This window comes from Juglans regia, chromosome 12 (assembly GCF_001411555.2).
Source record: "Juglans regia cultivar Chandler chromosome 12, Walnut 2.0, whole genome shotgun sequence".
Lineage (NCBI taxonomy): Eukaryota > Viridiplantae > Streptophyta > Magnoliopsida > Fagales > Juglandaceae > Juglans > Juglans regia.
In genome coordinates this window covers 5405916-5418404 of record NC_049912.1, presented here as the reverse complement: position 1 = coordinate 5418404, position 12489 = coordinate 5405916, and the positions used below count along the sequence as shown (strand labels likewise).

At 33.7% G+C, this 12489-nt stretch overlaps 1 protein-coding gene across 1 annotated transcript; it reads right to left on the bottom strand.

The window, feature by feature from the left end:
- Positions 1-8617: 8617 nt before the first annotated feature.
- LOC108979176 (heavy metal-associated isoprenylated plant protein 39-like) lies at positions 8618-12077 on the bottom strand. Its single transcript, XM_018949782.2, has 3 exons — positions 11756-12077; positions 11239-11314; positions 8618-9069 (listed from the first exon to the last, which is right to left on the bottom strand). Exons 1-3 carry the CDS (start codon positions 11762-11764, stop codon positions 8708-8710), a joined length of 447 nt encoding a protein of 148 aa, XP_018805327.1. The 5' UTR covers positions 11765-12077; the 3' UTR covers positions 8618-8707.
- Between the last annotated feature and the right edge of the window lie 412 nt (positions 12078-12489).

The following is a 12489-nucleotide window of genomic DNA, read 5'->3' as shown; positions in this document are numbered from 1 at the left end:
TCCATTGATCATGGCTATTGCAACGAGTTTATGGTCTATAGGGGCGATTAAAGTCGCTGGTAGAAAAATTTTCTTTCCAACGCTCTAAACTTCGTCGCAACACATTGTCTGGGCGCCAAATCGATACCCAGGTTTGGGGTCTTAATTATTTTCCCCCCAAACACATTTCCCCCCAACACCCACCTTCTGCACTTCGACGAACCCTTGAGTATATTGCACCTGCATTGCGCTACCCTAACCAGTGTTTACCCACGGCATCACCTACTCCGCGTTCACCGAAAGCGGGTTTTCACTGTCCCATTTTTCGACAATTTTCTCCCTTCCGTTGTTGGTTCTTGATTTTCAGCTAGTAAAATGAAAAAATCGACTTCCCTTCATTTGGGCTAGTAACAAGCCGAATCCCTACGTTTCCTTCCCTTACAATATTCGTTCTCTGCCTCCATTTCGTTTCCCAAGTTGAAGATTTGCCACAGTCCAGCATAATCGTTGGCGGCTCCAGGGAAGGGAACTACCGTATAGGTATCTGTCGTTGCTAATTTATCTGTTTTCCTTCCTTCAATGAAATCTAAAATTCGTTTTTGTGCTTATTCCAAAATTCGTCATTTGCCATGAAATCTAATCATGTAATTAGTTTAGTCTTGACTATGTATTTGGTTGGAAATGGTTATTTCTCATGAGCACTGGACATGCAAAATTTGTGTTTTTTTTTTTTTTTGTCAATACTTTTGTTTAACTTGCGAAACAAATGTGCATGTTCCTATGTAACTTATCAAAAAAATGTTCCTCTGTTTACTTCAGAATTTTCTATATCTGCCCAATTTTACGGTCTAAGTGCCGATGTTCTTTTCAATGCCTGGTTTTCTTTGTGTAATACTGATGTTTTTAGTGTTTATATATAGATTTAGATCAGGAGTAAGCTTAAGATCGAACTGTTGCAAGGCAATACTGACAAAATTGAGCCGGTAATATAGTTCACAGTTAAAATCCTATAGGAAAATGTACCAAACTATAAGAACAAATCATAATTTGGTAAAGGGGAAAAGCCAACTCAAGTATATTATGCCTTAATATACTTCATATATTAAACCCCTAAAAGGAAAAAATAGGCCAACTTCAGGTGAGGCTAGCTATTTATAATTGACACATTGAGTTAGTTATAAATAACTGTTTCAAATTTATTTATACTACTAACTTCATATTTTTCTATTTTTATAAGATCATAAAAGTTAATTTCTAGTTATTTTAGTTAGGAGCAAATTTAAATATATCTTAACTATATTAGAGTGTGTAAGTCTTGCATAGTCTCATTGAAAACCATAACATTCATTATTAAAAAATAACAAACTTCTTATAATAGCAATCCCTTGGAGGAGAATATGAATGGAAAATGGTAGACAAACCCTAGATCAGATTTTTCATCCAGATGTATGCAAATAAATTAATGTTGTGAACAGAAATATTACCACCCAATTATTTGAAGGTCATGATGTTAAGCTTTTCCTTTAGGATATAGGAAGATGTGAGTTGGTATTTAAGAATGCAACTCCCAAAGTGCCTGGTTGTAGATCAGATTTTCTGTTTTACAAATTTTATTAAAAGTTTTTACGTTTAGATGAACTAATTCATTAACTGTTATTAGGGGCAGTTGGCATTCTTAATGCCTATGTAGGAAAGGCTAAAAAACTTATATTTAGCCTGCACTTTTTAGAGTAGTCCAATGCCCCAAATGTAGGAATCTCATCTGCCACTGATTTTTTTATCTAGCAGTCGATAATTCCAAAATGAAATAATACTACACCTATAGTTTACGACTTTTCACATCTCTTGCAAAAACTTAACCAAATGTAGTGTCATCAGTAGGCCTTTTTCTATTTTGGCAATCACCAAACTTATCTCATGCTATCATTAATGGCATTCATGAAAAAGACAAACTAACATATTCCCAATTCGTATAGCAGGTGTTACAAATCAACCATATCATTAATGGCATTCATGCTGGAAATGGTCTTTACCCTTGTAGGTACCTCAAATTGTAGTTACATGAAGACACCATAAGAAGCATGATGACGATGCATGCATGCTAGAAATAATCGACTGAACAAGAAAGCTTTATATCATAAGAATGTTTACCGGCAGACCATTCACTTTCATATGTACATGTACACATGTATAGTTAGTTAACACCAACCGTTAGTATAGGACATGAAATGTCAGAAACCTCATCAAGGACATTAAACTCTGGAATGTTTGAGCATTGCAGATATATATAGTATCCATCATAATATAACGCCAAGAAATATATTACTATTATGATTGAAAGACGTCCAAGAAACATTAAAGGACCATTTTTCATATGTAGAAGAAACTAAGAAAAATTCGGACCGTGACGAGGTACGTACAGCTAATTGTTTGCGTGTTAGCATGCATGCAAACAAGAAAAAAACTTATAAGTTGCATCTATTAGCACAATACTGTCCTCAATTGAAACGTTATACTTAAGATCATAACTTCAATTAAAAACCCATTTAGTTTAAAGTTAGTTATAGGGTATTTCGAATATGATCAATTCTTGTAATTAATATTCATATATTTATGTTCTTTCTAGTTGGGGGAACTCAAGTTCTTTCTAGTACTGGTCAATTAAACAGCTGAGCAGAGGCAAAAATTTCCCTTAGGGTTTCAAGTGCTATAATACTTGTCAATACCTTAAGCCATTGACAAGTTTTCTGTACTAAATATTTAGGCAAACATTAGTCTATACATTGGGGAACTCAAGTTCTTTCTGCATATAGAGATTAATTTTGGGTTCCAATATAATATATATATCAATTAATTAATTTATCACAGCAAACTATATACAAATGCGAGTAGGGGTGTATATATAAGTAGGTATGTATTTCAGTTTGTATGACAACTATTTCTAATTTCTGTTTGTGATCAACCAAACATTTATCTTTGTATATGATCTATAAACATATACTTTTCAGAATAACATAGTACTAGGCTTTTTGTGTTATTACTTTTAAGAATGAAGCTAAAGTATATGAATCTTTTATACCAACATATTTGTGTTATTACTTCTAATATTTAGTCTATAAAGCCACCACCCGGCCAATTTTGTAATTACTAATTAAATGAAAACTAAATAAATATTCGCAGAAAGGTGATCACCTTTTCATATTCTATATTACATAATTCAAATTCAAGACCTTCCATTGAACAAACATAAATGTATAACTTCAAACTAACTTTAATCACTAAACATCTCATATATACAACAAAAACAATGGACTACCAAACTCTGTCCAAACACACAAATATGTACAGAATTTATATGATTGATTTAACCATATATTTGGCATTTTTGTGTGGTAATAGTAAGAACTTCCCACTAATGTCTTCCATTCACGAACTTAATCAACTTGCAATTAGTCTTGAGTAGACTAATCAAATTTTAAGCTTGAACTAGTTCAACATGGGCAAGTCTAGTATATATACCTGAAGGTTCTTAACAAATTCACCAATCTCAAAAAGTACCTTGCAACGGCAACTTTCAGCCTAAGCCTGACTTGGTCGTAAATTCACCAATCTCATTAGCCTTAATGCTTAGAGGATCAATATCCAGTATACCTGAAGGATTCTTAAAAAAATAGCAATTTCAAAAAATACCTTGCAACGATGATATTTGGGGTTATTGTCAATGTTTACAGTATAGTCCAACATTATATAATATCACGAGTTATTGTCAATGTTTATCTAAGAATTTTGGAATATTATTTCCATAGACTATGTTTGGTATGGAATGAATTATGATTATTTTAATATCAAATGCATTGAACTCTGACTAAATGTGAATTTTTTCCTACTTATATATATTTTCCTTTAAGAAGAAACCTGGTTTTCGGTCATTAAATGTAGTCAACATGTGGATGCATGCTCAATTTGGAAAAAAGAGCATCCTATTGCAAAACTAAACACACTCATATATATTTTCTTTAGGGTGAATCATCTCATGTTGTTACTAACAACTCTTCTTTCACATAGATTAAGCTTGCAGACAAGCAAGCTATGCTTGAAAAGATACAGTGGGAAGCAATGACATCCAATAGGAAAGTGGAGAAGCTCCAGCAGGAGCTGGACTCTATGCAAGGAGGAATTTCATCTTTTATGCTTTTGTTTGAAGGCTTGACAAAGAATGATTCTGCTACATATGCTGATGATTATGACATAACATCGAATTACTTGGATCATCTCCCTCATATTGTAAGCTCATCGTTCTCTGTCTTTTTTCTCCCAACATATACACTGTTTTCTAGTCCTTTTTGGCTGGTTATTGTTATAAATTATTACTAGCAAATAGCCAAATTAACTTTTTCTCCACTTTGTTTGGAAGCTCAAGATGAAGGCTGTGGGCTTTTTCTAATTAAGAGGCCACAAAGTCTTCATAGCAACATAAAAATTGCAAACTGTAAACAGCATAGTACTACAATCCGTACAGTAAGTCAAAAAGTGCATATCCCCAAAGCAAATGAAATGGAATTCAGTCTTGTAATGATCGGTCCCAACATAGTTTGTAAATATATTCAATAGAATTAAGAAGCAAGAAAGAAAACGAAACAAAAATGTAAATTGGAACCTGGAGAGCGGAGACGTTTGATGGGAAACCATAGATGCACAAAACCATTTCCCAGGGTCTCTTTTTCTTGGTCCTCCACGCACCACTCAGAAAAATTAGGAAATATGACAAAATAAGATGCATTTCTAAAAGGTTTAAAAAGTAGCATACCGAGATCATTCTGCTGATTACACTCATCAATATCCTTAAAGCAAACATTATACAAGGAGGACCACATATCCTACATATTCCCCACAGAAACATTATACAAGGAAGACCATATCAAAGAAAAAAAAAATTGTAAGACAGAATATAAATTGAGTATACTGTCTACTGGGAAATGGCAAGCCAAATCTGTTAACGAGGAAGTTGAGAGGGGTGGTCGTGGTGGTTGCTTGGCGTGGAGTGGTGGCTCGGCAGGAGCACGGTGGTGTTGGGGAGAGAGGGAGGGCCTCGGGCTGCAGGGCTGGGCGTGGAGGAGAAGGGGGCTCCGACAGAGAACTGGCGACGGCGTTGACGTGTGGGTGGTGGCGAACGGTGCCCCTAGTGGCGGCGAGAGAGAGAGAGAGAGAGAGAGGTGAGGCCAGATTCGGGGAGGAAAAAGATCGGCGGGGGGGTGGTCGTCGAGGTGAGGTGGTGGTGGCGTGGTGGCGCTGGTGACGGACTGTGCCTACCGGCGTGGGTTTTGCTCGAGAAGGAAGACCGTGGGAGAGAGAAGGGGAGGGAGGGGGGAAGGATTGAAGGGAAATGAATGGAGAACAAGAGGGCATTTTAATTTAACTATCTTTTTTCGGCGTCTTAATCTCGCCGCAAATACCAACATCTTGCCGCAAATAAAAAAAGTCATTAGCAACAAAAATAATTTCGCTCCAAATACTCATTTGCAGCGACAAAACATCGTCGGAAAAAAACTTACAGTGCATTCGACAGGTTCAGTTTTAATGATGAATTCCGCAGCGAAATTTAAATTCGGTGCAAATAAGTAGTATTTCTAGTTATTTTTTGCGACGATTTTAAAATCGCTGGAAATAATATATTTCAGTGATTTTTAAACATAAAAAATTGCTGCAAATGACCACTTTTACAATCACATCGATTAACTAACCGTCGTAAAAAATTAGTTACTTTTTCCGGCGAATTGTTCGTCGCAAAAAGTCACAAGTCGCTGCAAAAGACCAATTTAGTATTTGTGGCGAATTTCTCTGTCGTAAAAAGTGAAAAAATCGCCTTAAAAGACCATTTTCCAACTTGATGTAAAAAAACTGTGACGATGTAAAAAATCGCTGCAATAAAGGCTTTTTGCAGCGATTTTATTTCCAACAGACAAAAAATTGCCGCAAAAAGCCTTATTTCTTGTAGTGATGATATATTCTTTGGGCAGAAAACTCCATATATAAGCTAATTACTAGCCACTTAAATTCCGTCACCCGCATGAACCCCAGGCACTTAGAAAACAAAATATATTACCAAATTGACCAAACAATCACATGACTCCACGGGGACCATAAGCTAAAGATAGTATATATATATATATATACACACACACATACATATCCATACATGCAAATATAATTAATTAAAGAAACGAGGTTTCAGGCCACTAATTTTGATCAATTACATATGATGTAGTAAGATGTAGGATATTGAGTCCATGCATTTCCTTTTAATTTTTTTCAAAGGAAAAAATACTCTTTATTGAAATACTTCATCAAGTGAAGGAAAGAACACAATTAGGAGGACATTCCTCCAATTCAACAATATCCTCCATACAATCTAGAGCATTTTTAGCTAGTACATGTGCATGAGCTATATTAGCATCTCTTTTGATACGATAATTGGCATTCCAACTCTCCAGCTATAGCAGTTTCTGTTTAGCATGCATTTCCTGATCTAGTACTGATCATGTAGAATGCATGGGGTACTGGCCGAGGAATTAATAACGTTTCTCTTTAGGAAAATATTATTTAGGTAAGTAGTTTTAATGATATATATTGCATATGGTTATCAAATGAGAGTTCTATATTATAATATATATACATATATATATATATATATAATACATATATGCATAATTTATACTGTTCTTTTTTCTAAGATTGATTCGCATTAAAATAAAATCAAAAGGTATAAGAGGATCGAGCGAGGGATCAGCAGGTTTGGACTTATCTTCTTTGACAAAATCAAGGAGGGGACCAATAAAAAAGGTAGTTAATTTATTGTGGTTCACCCGATCGATCGCAAAGGTCGCAGTTGGAAGGCACAATGAATAAGGTGGGTGGGGCACTACTTTTGATCTTTTGGCGCTTTCGTTGGAAATCTTGATCACTTCCATTTTATTACCTCTGAATCAATATTAATGCTTGAAGAAAGCAAGAACAAAGAATCGAGGACAACTAGAGTTAGATGGGTCAGATTTTTGACAACTTCCCAATGTCACATGACAAAGCTATTTTGGCATATACGTAGGAAACGCATGCCGGTCGATATGGAATGGGGGTAGGGCAGAGCTTAAATATATGAGGCCAAGAAACTCATGCATGATTGTGGAGACGCGTGAGCTTCACGTCACTACATATAAGAAAAATGAGCATTTATGATGAATTATTTGTGACAATTTACATATCAAAAAAAAATTATTTGTGATAATATATAATATTGACTATTCTAAACGAGAATAAATTCGTTTTGACAATAAATAATCATTTTAACAGGAAATAATTAACAATAAATAAGCAGTTTTCCTGTGTCGTTCTAATTGTGTCTTTATGCGCGCAGCTAGCTTTATTGTTTTTCTTGTAAGAGGCGCTCGATCGTGTCCTCTCCAATCATATTCAGCTCTTGATCAGTCCTACTCACTATGACTTGTGCATATATGCCAAAGTTGGGCATATATATGGACAGGTATTGGTCTATAATTAATTAGGAGGGGAAAGAACTCATGGTTCTTGCTTGCACGGTTGAAAATATGATCACTTTTAACAAAATAGCTTGTACGTACGCATTATGCTGTTCGTGTTCTACAAGCTTGTAGTGCCAGCGCGCCCAACATCATCAAGAAATTAAAGTCTAAAATATTTGTTTGATTAATCACATCATGAATTAGTTGTGATATCAGAACATTAATCACGTGTGCAGTTAAACATATCCTAAGGAAATTAACGGCCAAGAGTCTCCGGCCTCATGCATGTGGATCGAGTACCACATGATGAGAATCAAAGGTTTAATTGTACGTAGTTTACTCTACATGCAAATAGTAACCTGAAAGATTGGACCACATGATCATGCGCGCATTGGAAGCTAGGCTGCTTGTCCAGTACTTGCATCGAATAAGATCAGTATGAAATTGTCCCCAGCCAGCAAGCTACGGAATTTTTTGTTTATTTTAATTACTAGCCAATTAACTTCTGCCACGAGCATGATCATGATAAACCTCTTGAAGAAAAAATATTTATTAACAATTAAAGATCAGCAATATTAGATCGACCGGCCAATTTATAATTATATACTCCACGTACGGGGACCATAATAAGCATATTGCATATAACCATGCATTGATCAGTCCACATACGAAAGAGACATATCATCATCGGTCATGAATGAGACCCACAAATTCCATCACTAATTTATTTGTTTCAATTTCATATGGAACAAAAAGCACAGGGAAAGATAAATAGATCGAGGAATTAGATCCATATATGCATGCATGCATCTTGAAATTAGGAAAAAGATAAAGATAAAATAAATAATTTTAGTGTCCAAACCAAATTCCAATATTCTATCTAGCGACATGCATGATTAAGGTCTAAACATGAGATCAATCAAGCATCAATCTCTATATATATATAAATATAAATATATATATATATATATATATATATATATTACACATATACACAATGGCTAGCTCCTAATTAATTGGCAGTTGCCAGCCGCTGATCCTATTATATATATATATTTATTTATTTATTTATATATATATATATATATATATATATATACTGGTTTGACAAAACTCCAATATTAAACCATTGATGATCACAAACAAGAAGAGATCATTATACATCTTTCACACACATATATTCGATAGCCTATTTAACAAATAACACAGGCATTCGGATTCTCTTCCATGCTTTGGACATGGTAATATGAGGTGAGGTGGGGATTATAAGCTCTGTAAGCCTTGACAAGCTCTAAAACAGGGTCAGGCTTTTCCTTCTTCTCTTCATCTTTTTTCTCTTCTTCTTTCTTGGATTCCTCTTTCTTCCCCTCCTCGGCCGCCTTTGCTTCTTCCTTCTTCGCCTCCTCTTTCTTCTCAGGCTCTTTTGCCGGTCCAACAGATATCATATCTGCCATTGGCCAATATTTGCGCAATTTGCTCACAATATATATTGGATCCACTGTCCCTATCACAGTTAGATTCTTCTCCTTCATGTCCATTGCAATGGAATCAATGCCTACAAATTAAATTATATGAACGAATTATATTGGCCGATGGTTTAATTAAAAGAAGAGAGACAACTTTACACGGACACTTATATACATGTATTAAATGTTGTAGTATCTACATAATATGTTATTTAAACCACCTGATTCAATAAGATAATTGGAGAGGGTGATCTATGCATGTTCATTAAATATATATTTATATAAATATATATATATATATATATATATATATTCAACCTTGCTATATGCATGTGTGTGTGTGTTTTCAAAACAGCCGGCCCTTAATTAGCAACTAACAAATATTCAAGTTTTTAATTAACAAGATAAATTTGTACACAATTTCTTAATTATTTGCAGTACCATCTAAACCTCGCCAGCCGAAATGATTTTTCCAGCAATAGTTTAAATTATCATTATACATGGTTTTTACAACAAAATTCGAATCAAATTAAAAGGATGATGATGTAGCTAGCTAGCTGCACAAATGCCAAAGGCTCATGGTCTTATTGGCATAACTTCTAACCTCCAAAATCGAGATTTGGAGTACTTCGAAATAATGTTTTTGATACCGTACTATACTGGCTGGTATGACAGGTATATGCCATACTGGCTACTGGTCCAGTACAAGTAATACTTCTGTTTTGTACTGCCCAAAATATTGGGTGTACCGGCCTGTATTTGTTTTCTCGACCGAAACAAATATTTCACCCTGTATATATTCTGCAGCCTGTTTGGATGGAATTTTCGCAATTTCAATAAATATCTAAGGACTATTTGGAAAAAAGTATGTTTGTTGTAACTTTTTTTTTTTTTTTTGACATGATGTTTGTTGTAACTCAAAACTTAAGAACTTATGTTAGTTGTAACTTAAAACTTAAAATTTGTATTGAGAAGTATAGAGTTTATGACTTATTTTGTTGTTATTTTAGAATACAATTAATGCTTATATATATAATTTATCTATGTATAAACTATTTCAAAACGGTATATAAAACGGTATCGATACCGAAATGGTATCGATACTGAAATATTATTTCAAAACGATACACGAAACGATATCGATACTGAAATATTTAGTTCCAGTACCTTAATCGATATGACTTCCAATACGGTATTCAAAGTTTTGCTTCAAAAACCCTCCTCAAATGAAAAAAAAAAACAAAAACAAAATAAAACAAAATGCACGAATTTGTTATGCACGTACGTACGCGCCAAAAAGTTGCATGCTTAAGAAATTAATTACGCACGCTAGCTACAAGTACTGGACCAACCAAAACGTTACGTACGGGACTCGTAAAAATTAATTAGAACTCGATAATGATAAGCAGGGCCGGCTCAATATCTTTCGGGGCCTAAGATTAAAATTTTGAACTATATATTTTTTTTAAGGGTAAAATTAAATAAATTTATTTTTATTTTTATATTATATTTTTATTTAAAAATAATTCTTATCATTTTACAAAGTAAAATTATTGATTACGATTTTATACCATATTTTTAATTAATACCTAACTTAATCTTTATTAAGAAATTTTTTATTTAGAAAGAATTTTATTAAATTTAGTTTTCCAAGTACTTTAGACTCTTAGTCACAATTATAATCTTTATTGTCAATAAAGTTCTATAAACAGCTTACACATTTGAAAAAAAGTGGACCCTTGCCTCTTCAAAGGATTATACCAAAACTTTTTATGAACATTGAAAAATTAAAATTTGCTATTTATAATTTTCACATTAATTATATATTAAATTAATAATAAAAAAAGAGAAGTGTATTCTTAGAAGGAGAATAAGTAAAATAATTATTATATGTGATACTCTTAAAAAATAATAATGATATAATATCTATTTGATCTTATTTATATTCTCCTTCTTATTGAATTAATTAAAATTTTTTATTAGATATATATATATATAAATGATATTTTATATATTTTTTTAGAGACCTTTTATTAGGGGCTTTAGGCAATTGCCTAAGTAGCCTAATGGAAGAGCCGGCACTGATGATAAGTACTTTACGTGCTAATTATTTTCATATTCCCCACCCCGAAATAAATATGAAAGTAGAAGTCTTTTCATAGAGGAAAAAAAACATATATATTTCATATATATATTATGCCGGGAGAAGTAGTACTTGAAAAATAAAGGAAACAAGACGTACGTCATAATTAACGTACCTGAAAGAGTAGAGACGGTTTTCAAGGCCTTCTGCTTGGCTTTGTCATCGTTTAAATCCAGCTTCAATACAACCTTCTGCAAGATTAATAGCAAAAACATCATTAATTTAATTATAAGATCATATATATTAAAACCAGCTGCTGCATGCATGCTAGATCTGTTTTTTTTTTTTTGTTATTTTCTTGACTACTAATAATTCAAGAACGATATATAATATATATATCTATTTTCTAAATCTGAACATAAAACACGTACATCATGAAATTATAAATTTTCAGAAACCAGTTTTCTGAAACTTAACTCTCAAACCGTTCATATAAGGAACCATTGCAAAAAGAGAATATTTAAAGCAAAACCCCGTAAATAAACATCCTTTAGAATTTTCAAAAGTGGAATCATGCAGCATGCGCTGCATATTCCTACTCCAAGCTGCCTCCCCAACAAAAACAAAGTAGAAGGAAATTAATTGATAAAAAATAGAATGAAAATCCAAAGGGTTGGCCGGGAGATCATCACCTTCGTCATGATATTCGTAATGCTTTTGTGATCAGGAATGTGAAGATCAAGTCAAAGCCTGAATTAATGGAGAATGCTGAAACAGACAGACGGGAGAGGAAAGCAGAGAGCAAGTGGCAGGGTGCTGTAAGATAGTGGAAAAGGAAGGAAGCCAAGCCAAGACACGAAAAATCGAATAATGCTTCGTTGAAAAAAGATAAGAGAGGTTTGGACAGGCCGGGTACCACAAAAATCCGAATCGAAACAAGAATTGCAGAATAGGAGAGAGAAGAAAAGTTAGAGAGAGAGAGAGAGAGAGCAGAATACGTAAAGATGTAGAAGAAGGGTAAGCAGTAGTGGGTGTATATTGGCCATAATTTAGGCTATTGAAGTACATGAAGCAGTGGACCGTCCCATTCAGTGTGATGTACTCAAAGTGAATGATATATGGGAGAGTGACAAAGTCACACGTGGCCCTATGTCATCATTTCTTAACCTTTTTTTCTTTTTATCTTTCTGGAATACTTCCATCCATCCACCTTAATTATAGGATGGATGCATGCATGAAATTAAGATCATCATGTATTAATTTGATCTATAGTTTGTCTGATCTTTGAGTTGATCATCATGTAGAGTATAAATAAATATATATTAATGAGCATGCATTTGTATGTCCATTTCAAACTGATTCATGTTATGATATATATATATATATATTGTTTTCGTGAAAGAGGAAATTAGAATTAAAATTTGAT

Coding starts and splice junctions, on each gene's coding strand:
- LOC108979176 (XM_018949782.2), bottom strand. Junction 9,070..11,238: donor AACCGTCTCTACTCTTTCAG/GTACGTTAATTA, acceptor TTTAATTTGTAG/GCATTGATTCCATTGCAATG.